The sequence below is a fragment of the Dendrobium catenatum genome, unplaced genomic scaffold (genome assembly GCF_001605985.2).
Source record: "Dendrobium catenatum unplaced genomic scaffold, ASM160598v2 fragScaff_scaffold_1557, whole genome shotgun sequence".
Lineage (NCBI taxonomy): Eukaryota > Viridiplantae > Streptophyta > Magnoliopsida > Asparagales > Orchidaceae > Dendrobium > Dendrobium catenatum.
This window is the reverse complement of record NW_021320019.1, coordinates 9013925-9024452: the sequence shown is the minus strand read 5'-3', so window position 1 is coordinate 9024452 and position 10528 is coordinate 9013925. Positions and strand designations below refer to the sequence as shown.

General features: G+C 32.9%; 1 protein-coding gene across 1 annotated transcript; it reads left to right on the top strand.

Moving 5' to 3' along the window:
* The first annotated feature begins 2365 nt into the window (after nucleotides 1–2365).
* LOC110113543 (bZIP transcription factor 11-like) lies at nucleotides 2366–3562 on the top strand. Its single transcript, XM_020846177.2, has one exon. It carries the CDS (start codon nucleotides 2877–2879, stop codon nucleotides 3378–3380), a length of 504 nt encoding a protein of 167 aa, XP_020701836.1. The 5' UTR covers nucleotides 2366–2876; the 3' UTR covers nucleotides 3381–3562.
* Nucleotides 3563–10528: the final 6966 nt, after the last annotated feature.

The window sequence follows — 10528 nt, the reverse complement described above, 5'->3', positions numbered from 1 at the left end:
GTTTGAGATGACTTTCTCACTGTTTCTTAAAGCAATTTTTTAATAATTTTTTTTTAAACTAAAAAGTTCATTTTGAAAAGCAGTAAGAAAAGCCATCCCAAATGAAGCCTGTATTTATTAATAGAAGAGTTTTTATGACTTTATTAATCAAATGATGATGTGACATAATTTTTTTTTTCTTATAGATGGTTTGAAGCATAATGTCCTAAACTTTGAATTTATAATGTATTAAGATTTTATATATATTAAGAATTTAAGATCAACAAGTGCTATAGAGGAGTTGGTGGATATCTCTTTCTTCAATTAAGGGCATCATCTTCTAAGCACATCCTAATCATTAATATGCTAACAATTATGATTAAATCGCTTATCATTTATTTTAAATAAATGTTAAGATTGTATTTATGATGTATTCATAATGTATTATGACTATTTTGTAATAAATAGAGAGAGTATTTATTAAGATTTGTATTCATGACGTAGATGATCTTTGTTGAATTTATTACGGATGATTTGGTTAGATGAAAAAGGAATGAGAAGTAAAAAAATGAATGTTATATAATAGGAATGGAATTTATTTGAAATATTTATAGTCGTTTGGATGAGTATAAAATAAGTTTAGGTCGTTAATTTTTATTTGTTTTGAAATAAAATAAATATAATCTAAAGCCCAAAGATGATTGTGGGAGGCATAAGGTAGTTTGGGAGATGGAAGGCGGGTGGCAACAACAACAGGCAATGTTAGCGACCAGTGGTTGGTGGCATAGGCGGCGAGTGGTGGTTTTTGATGAAAGTGATGAGTGGTGGCGATTGTTGGTGGAGGTGGTGTTGGCTTGCAGTTAGGGGTGTCAATATTTGACACGACACGAAAATCCGACCCGGAAAATCCGGGTTGAACCCGACCCGATTTCAAAACGGGTCGGGTTCGGGTTGACCCGACGGGTTGCCGGATCAACCCGCGAACCCGTTTAATTAAAAAAAATTCAAATCCCGCCGCTGCCTGCCCGCGCGCCCGCGTTCGGTCAATTCCGGGTTCGACTCGAACCCGACCCGTGACCCGAAATTGACACCCCTACTTGCAGTAGTGGAGAGCGATGGTGGCCTTCAGTGGTCGGTGGTGGTCGACAGTGGCAATGTGTGGCAATGACGGATTGTGGATAGTAGTGGCTACAAAGATTGATGCTAATGAAGGAAAAAAAAATTACATCCTATTTGAAAATAGCCCAAATTTAACCATTTTCAAATGCACAAAAAAGTATATTAAATAGTGCATTCGAAACGCACCAAAATTTTATAATACATTTATTTTACTCCAAACAAAATATTAATATTTTTAAAACTCTTATATTTGAAATGCTTTATACCAATTAAATAAAGCAAATACTTTTTCCTCCCTTCCCCTATTTCACCCATGCTCTCTAACTTCTCTCTCTTCTTTGGTTATGTCTCTTTATTTTAGATGACTTTTTTTAATGTGGTATGTACTTAAGAGGTCATTTGGAGGTGGTTTTTTTTATAGATGAGTAATTATATAAATTTAAAACTTTCTTTAACTCTGCTGTCTCTACATACAATAAATAATATCTCATATATCTCACAAAATAAATATAAAATTTACTTTGACTGTTCACTTTCCAAACAAATTCAAATAAAATTTGGATTTATAATAAATAAAAAAATGACATGATATATATAGAATGAACAATTTTTTTTTTAGAACGGATGTATCTACCCGCTGCTACTCTAAAAAGAGCACTTGGAGGCATAACTAATCCCTCAGCGGAACCTAGCGAGGTCACCCATCAGTATTGGGCCCATATTTGCTTTGCCCCCCTGAAGAGGCAAGGCTGTAATAGAGGGGATTTAAACTCAGGATGGAGGATGGGGGCTTCCCAACTGTCCTCGCCCACCAACCACCCTAAGCCTCAATAAGTTTATGAACAAAATTAGTCTTCAACAGCAGGAATCTGTAACCAGTCAAAGCAGCAGATCCTAGAAATGGTGAACAGCTCAAAATTAAAGACCAAGATCACAATAATTCCTATAATCTTAACAAAGCAGACATTCAGGAGAAAAAAAAAATTGAAGAAGGAAGAATCAGGGAAAAGCAAAGGTTGGTTACCTGAAAATTCTCTTAACCACAGCAGTTCAATTAACCATGGTTCTAGTCACAGCCTTTTGCTTGGACAGTAGTTAGGCAAAAAAATGCCATTCCATATCGCCCCACATGCCACAGTGAACTCTCCATTACCAGCCACTTGGAGATTCCATTGCTCCCACTCACTCTACTTTTTTTCTTTCTCTTTTACTTTATTTTTATTTCTGGTTCTTCTTTTCCCTCATCTTTCTCCTATAAATTGCACCGCTTCTCATTCCTCAATTCCCCTTTCCCCTCTCCACTCCTTCCCTACTAAGGTTTCCTCAAAGGGCTGAAGTTCTGCTTCTCCACTCTTCTTTTCTTTTTTCTTCCATTTTTCTCTAAGCTTCCAGCAGTCTCTTCGCTGCAAAATCCCATCTTTCTCTGCCGTTGTAGAGATTTTGGTCTGAGAGTTCCGACCACCTTTCCTTTTTCTGGAATTTTACTCTTCAATTCACATGCAGCATCTTTTCCTTTTGATGTTTCTTATTGATGCCGCCTATCCTAAGTGAGATCTTTCTATTAGAGTTTATGGTAAATTCCACCATCCAGCGCAGGACTCATCTTGTTCAATCTTTCTCTGTTGTCTTCCTTTACTGGTTCTATGTGTTTTCATAAGATTGTTCTGATCTCCAACCACCTGTGCCCTCTCTATTACATAATTTCCTAGTTTCTTCCATATAATATATCTATAAATAACCATCTTTCTTCCATAAATAACAAGAAAGAAAAAATCTTGATGGCTTTATCCAGCGGTGGCTCTTCTGGATCATCCAGCCTGCTCTCAAATTCTGGTTTCAGTGAGGATTTACTTGCAGTGATGGACCAGAAGAAGAGGAAGAGAATGCTCTCTAACCGAGAGTCAGCAAAGCGTTCTAGGATGAGGAAACATAAGCATCTGAACGATCTAATGGCGGAGATAAGCCAATTGAAGGAAAAAAATAGCCAGATCAGAACCTCACTTAACCTCTACACACAGAACAACCTGGTTCTGGAGACTCAGAACTCTGTTCTAAGAACTCAGGTGGTTGAGCTCACCTCATGGCTGAGCTCCCTTAATGGCATCCTGCAATGCATGAATTTGAACTGCAGTAGTGTTAATCCCCAGATGATGGCCTCTGAACTCCTCCTCATCAATCCATGGAGCCCTTTCCTCATGAACCAGCCTACAATGGCTTCACCAGACATGCTTAATTCAGTACTACAAGATGATTTTTTTTCTTTTTCGAATGAAGGAATATGAGATGATTTTGGTTTGTCTTAGGGTGAGATCTAGTGAAAGAATCACAATCTATTTCAAGAGAAATTATTGCATATGTATGCACATCACATGTAGAGCTGCCTGTAAATATCTCTACTCACATATGTTTTAATATTTTAGATAAATATCGAGTATATAATATATGCATTTAAAAAGCTTAAGTACTTAACTTTGTATTCAATATATATAAAAAAAAAGTATATAAATATATATTTATATTATTAAAAATGGCTCTACATGTGATATGCAGACATAATAATTTTTATAATTTTAATAATAGTTCAAACTCTTAATCATCGAGAGTATAATTTCATTTTCAATTGATGGATCTAAAAATCGCTATGAATGGTTAACGGTTCTGATCATCAATATATGTCCATCTGGTACTAAGGGCATCTCTAACCCAACTGCAAATGTCCTTTTGCAGCTACAGAAAGCTTCCACCCGAATGCCAAAAAGAAAAACATGACGTCAATATTGGCGTCACACTATTCACCGAACCCCTTTTTGTGGCGAAAATAAAAATGTGAAAGAATCTACATGGAATATTCATTTTTTGTGTTAGAAATAGAGTTTGGTTAAAAATGAACTACTATTTAATGTGACTATTACTGTATTTTGAAATGAAAAATGAGTTCAGTTGGAGATGCCCTAAAGCCAGAGAGAGCATTACGTGCGGAGTCAGATACAGAGAACTGTTCAATTTTATGACTGTAAACAGTAAAAACACGGTTATCGTTCACCACTACGCTTTTACTGTTCATAGTCACAAAGATTCTCTGTATTCGGACTCTGCATGTAATAATCTCTTGCCACAAGCAGGGCCATTAGTGTAATTTGTTGGTGCTTCATCCATGCAAGCAGAATACAGCCATTAATTTCGCTTTAGATTTTTCATAAATGTCTCAATTGCGTGGAAGAAATTGTTTTGGTGAAGTTAAGGTGACTGATGTGATCGGTGCCTCTTCGTTTATTCAACAGGACACCAAAGATAGGCTAAGGTATAGGCAGCCTTAGCAACGTCATGATTTCCCTCTTTATTTTAAAGATCTGAGATTTGTATAAAGGTGTCGGTGATGGCAGCTTATGATTTTGAAAATTCTCATAAAAAAAAAATTTATAATAAGATAACAATTAATATTATCATGTTAATAGTTATTATCTATATGTTAATAATAGTGGTCAACATAGCATATTTCAAAGTAAAGCTTTATTTTTCAAATAAAATTACATAAAAATATGATTAGTTTGTACTTATTAGGATCAATTAGGGCTCTCACATGCATATACTATTATCTTCCTACTTTAGTTGGGCTCTTTTAATAAAGTGGAGTTCAATTTTAACTTTTTATATGAATTTATTTGAGGAGTATCAATGCTACAATCCATGAAATTTGGCTTCTTTGGGAAGAAAGATAATTTTTTGTTAAACTACTAAAGTTCTTAACTTTATGTAAACAATAATATATAGAAATCTAACAAAAAAGTTCTAATAAAATTATCAAGATTTGATAAAATTTCAATAAAATATTCCTAGTTTATTAGGACTATGAGAAATTATTCGACTGAGGAAGCCATAATTATTAATATATTTTTAATCAAAGCTTTAAAAATCAGATCGGACCGGTCGGTTCAACTAGTTGAACCGCAAACCAGTCGATTAGCCGGTTACGATTTACTATTAAACCGGAGTCATACAAAACTGCTATCGAACCGTTCGAACCGGGAGTTCGACCACCAAACCAATCCAGGTTTTGAATAACTGGGCGGTTCATCATATCAAATCGGATGGCCTAAAATTAACTAAGATAAAGTTTATACTTATGCGAAAAGAATAAAAAATAAAATAAAATAAAATAAAAACCCTACTTATCTCATATTTATTTTATTTCAGAGCTTTACCAATTGCAGATATAAATTATAAGATCTCAAGAGAAATTTTAATTTTATCTCTCAAGTTATGACTACAAAGATGTCAGTTGCTCAAAATAATAATATATTTAGTTTTAAATTTACTGATTTATTTGTTATATTTTTTAATTGCTTCATTTTATAATTCTGCTCAATTTTTGTTACATATTTGCAAATGATTTTTTTCATTATTATAATATTCAAATATAATAAATATTTATTACGTCATCCAATTCGACCCCGGCCGAACCATCGAACCGCTAACCTCATCTTCTTCCGGTTCGTTATCCAATTTGATTTTCAAAGCCTTGATTTTAATACAATTATGATATTGAATAATTTTTCTTTAAGACATTAAATAAATTTAATCATAAATTTAATAATAAATATATCTTAACTAGTTCAATAAGGTGGGTTGCATTATTATTTATATGAAATCTTTGTAAAATTACTAGCTTATTTGATTCATCAAATCAAATAAATTTGTTATAATTTGGTCTCAACTTATAAATTTACTTTTCTAGGGTAAAAATATTGAAGTTTTTAAGGGCGGTCATTATAGAAGGGTTGAAAATTTGAGGGCTTTTTCTGTAAAATTAGGAAATAATATCTTTTACAAATGATCTAAGCTATTGAGACTTTTATTATACAAAATTTACTAAAAAGATAAAACCATGGATGCTTTAAAGGGCAAAGAGGGTCTAGAAATGGGATTTTTATTTGGTCCGGTGTAAGGACCTAGAGGAAGGTTCGGTTTTGTCTAAAAAAGTGCAAATACCGAGTTTTTTGAAAAAATACCGAGTTTTTTGAAAAAATACCGAGTTTTTTGAAAAACTCGGTATTTGCACTTTTTGACCTATTTTTGTCTAAAACCGAACCTTCCTCTACATCCAGTGAAAGGACCTAATAATTGCTCCTAGAAATGTCCCATGTATTCTTTATATACAATTATTATTTGTTTGATCAATTATTGCTGATGTTAGCCCTTTTCAATATTCCTTTTTACAATGTCAAAACTTTTGTTTCCATATTTGATGGCATCTATAAAAACTAAAAATGAGAATTTACATATATACCACTTCATACTATTATATTCATATATCTAACATCTAAAATTTTAATATTACATATATATCATCTTATTTATTTTAATATCAGATATGCAACCCATATTTCATTCTCATCATCCATGTATTTCATTCATACCACTCATATTTGATATGAAATTAAACTATGGGTGGTATGTATGTAATATTAAAGTTTTAGGTGTTAGATATGTAAATATAGTAGTATATAATAATATGTACATAAATCCATTAAAAAAGAAGAAGAATAAATTAAAAACTAAATTCGTATAAACTATTTTTTATTAAAAGACATTATACTTGCTATATAATTAAAAATATACTAATTTGAAGAGCGAAAAGAGTACTAATATTTTACCCTTATTTAAAGTTTGTAGCACCAAGATCTTAGGGAGAAATTATTCTTTGTGGAGATGAAATGCAGAAAGTCATCCGAAGATCAACCAGAACGCACCACATTAGCAGTACCGAGCCACGGTACCGAGCACAGGAGTGATGTTGCGCATTTTGGTTGGTCTCTGAACAGCGTTCGACATTCGACAGAATAATTAATCCATCTTAGCATACCTAATAAGCCATGGGAAAAAGCTTGCAAAAGGAGTTAAAGTCCATACTTGAACCCCGCTAACAAAGATTTTCTTGTATTTTTTAGTGTAGCATGCTTACAATACATAGATTTAGGTTTCGTTTTGGATGACTTTCTTATTGTTTCTTAAAGCAGTTTTTAGTACAATTTTTTTAAAATTAAGTATTTTTGTACTAAAAAACTGCTTTAACAAGCAATAAGAAAGCCGTCTCAAATAAAGTCTTATTAGAGAACAGTTAAACTCTAACCATAACTATAATATAATGATGAAACATAATTAACCACGTCATTACATTTGTATGATTTTCTTATTATAATAATTAACTCATTGAATATGTAGTCTTTGAGGGACTCGAGAAGTAGGGATAAAAGTTGGCCACTTTTGCGTTTCAAGCTTTTTATTGTTTTCTATTTTTAATATTTTATATATTATTATAAATTTTAACGGATAGATTAATGAAGCCATGAAGGATTAATAGTGAATAATCTCTTCATTTGAGATTTTTTTTTTTAAATACTCATCCTTAGGGTTAAAATTAAATTAAGTATTAGATTATTAATTAATTCATTAATGAATACTAATATTTTTTTTATTTTCCATTTATTTATTTCTTATATTCTCTTTTTTTTTTTGGACGTTTTAAGGCAATTAAAGCAAACTCATAAATACAACACATATATAAACTTCAAACTCAAAACTTTTTAGTTATAGCCAAAGCTCCTAATCAATAGACCAAGATGAGTTGCTTCTTATATTCTCTTGCTTGTATAATCTTATCTCTTATATGTAGTTTCTTATATTCTCTTTAGGGGTGTCAATTTTTGACACGACCAAAAACACGACCCGAAAAAATCTGGGTTAGGGTCAACCTGGATTCGAAATGGGTCAGGTTCAGGTTCAACAAATCAACCCGTTTTAAAAATTGAGTCGGTTCGGGTTGACCCAGCAACCCGAAATTGACACGAAAACTCGTATTTGACCCGAAAACCCGAGATTGACCCATTTTGACCCGAAAATCGAAGATTGACCCGATTTTGACCCAAAAACTAGAATTTTGGATCAACCCTAGGTCATTCGTGTCAGATTGGGTTGATCCGGACCCGAATCGGGTCGGATTCGGGTTCGAGAACCTAACCCGTTTTTAAAAAGGGGTCGAGTTCGGGTTGACCCGAATAGTGCCAGGTCAGTTCCAGGTTCGACCCGAACCCGACTCGTTGACCCGAATTGATACCCCTAATTCTCTTGCTTGTATAGTTTTTATCTCTTATATGTCTTTCTTTGTGCAAATTTATAAAATACAGCCTTTCTTTCTTCCCGTGAATGTAGGCACCAATGCCATTGTATTTGTGCATCATTTTTGTGGACTTTCTTACTGTTTTTGGTGAATTAGTTTGCCTTTGCAGTGTGGTTGGCAAGATTACAACATTTCTTGTTTGATTAATCTAATACTATTGTGTTATTCCTAATCAAATGTTAATCAAATAAGTTTTAGAATGGGTGCAAGAATCCTTCAGTTGTATTGTTGCATAGTTTATTCAAAAGATACCACTAATTAATTAGTTCGCTGAATTGTTATTATTGTAATTAAAGAATTAACCTACTTTTTTAGTTTCCTAAATCAAGATTGCACTAAGTTAATTACCGAGTTCTAATTATAGGATAAGTTAGTTGGAAAATTAATATTCTATTTCTTTTATTTAAGTAGTTTGTAGGCGTGTAATCGCAGAATTTGAAATAAGGCCTTTCTACGCAACTTGAACCATTATTTCAAAGTCTTAACATCTATAATTCGAAAAAATCTTGAATCAGCTAGATTTTTAGAATATTAATAAGGAAACATGTGCTTGATTAATGTCAGTCCAAAATAGTGCAAATTATTCAATGTGGTCGCCGAATGCCATCTAGAGACCAACCAGAATACGCCACATCACCCCCACTCGGTACCACGCTTGGTACCATGCTTGGTACTGCTGACGTGACGCATTTTGCTTGGTCTCCGGATAGTGAACTACATTCGGCGTCCGCACATAATAATTTCTTCCAAAATAAGATGTTTGAATATTATTTTTTGAACATTATGGAGCTTTAGATGTGGTGTTGATCCCTTATGACTTTCAGTGATCATACCTATCATGTTAGAGTTAGAGCCCTCAAAGATGCCTCTGTTGTTTTGGGGGCTTCATAGAAAGCTCTTATACATATATTTGGAGTGAAGGCATTTGTCTTCTTTGTATAAAGGTTGTGAGAACATTGATATTAGACCATTTACTTGACATTAATCACAGACTGCACCCATCATAGGGAGTTAGATCCCTTGAAAATTTTTAATTTGATTTAGAGGCATTTAGTTTGTATTTGGAGGTTGGCTCATCTTTGATTTGAAAACAAGATGATTGTCCCAAAAAATCCTACAATAAATCCATCGATTATGATTTTTAATAAACATATAAGTAAAGGATGTAAAGAACCCTTAGAGTTATTTATCATTTAACAAGGGATTTTGTGCTTTGTGTTGTTTTATTGTTGTATAGCTTTTGAGGTAGAGGCACCATGTGTGAAAGTTATCAAGTTAAATGAAGCTAAACTTTTAAACATCGAGACACAATTTGATGTAATGCTTGAAATTTCATTAAGAAACTCTAAGGTTAAGCGTGTTTGTGCAGGAGCAATTTTGGGATGAGCAAACTCCTGGGAAGTTATACTAACGGGATAAAATCATGAGATCATTAGGCCAAAATAGACAATATCTCGATAGTTAAGATGAAAATTGAGTGTCACACAAGATGAAGTGCTACATGGCGGGAGCTACCATTTTAACTTATATGTGCTACTCATTCAGTTAAGAAGTCTTTCACAAAATTTTCATTTATTTTCAAAGATAGTAATGGCATTAGTGACCACTTTAATTATGATATTCTGATAAATGTGCCAATCATTGAGGAACGACAAATCTTTTAAGTGTTTATTGAATTTTGAGGGTAGGGTGAGCAATTTTCTTGTTAGTGGGGCTCTCTAATAATGATTTACTAATAATTGTGCATATCATTAGGGAAAGAAAACTTTTAAGTATTTATTCCTATATTTCCACTCTAATTTTCTTGTCGATGGATTCTAATATTAATGTTAGGTTTGAGATATTAAAGGATTATAAGAGTGATACTGGCTGGCGAGATGAGTAATTTATTTTTCTTAAAATTTGAAAATAGATAGTTATATATTTTCCTAATTTCTTCGAACACCAGTGTATAGCTAAATCAAACCAAATGAATAAATTTTAATGATCCAATAAACAAGTAAAAGAAACTTACAGCATTTTTACTATCGCCTGATCCAGTGGACTCCAGATAATTTCAGCCAATTGATGCTACCCTTTCCACAATCTGTATTTGTTGAATATGACAATACAATAAATTTAAGATATTGAATGATGAAAAGGGATTTAAAGCGCACCATGAAACGTCTTGAATGTAATTTTCAACTTTCTGCATTGGATACGAAACAACTTACAGTTAAATAATTCAGGCGATGGATGGCAATTTCTTAGGGT

Coding starts and splice junctions, on each gene's coding strand:
- LOC110113543 (XM_020846177.2), top strand. CDS start 2,877: ATGGCTTTATCCAGCGGTGGCTCTTCTGGATCATCCAGCCTGCTCTCA.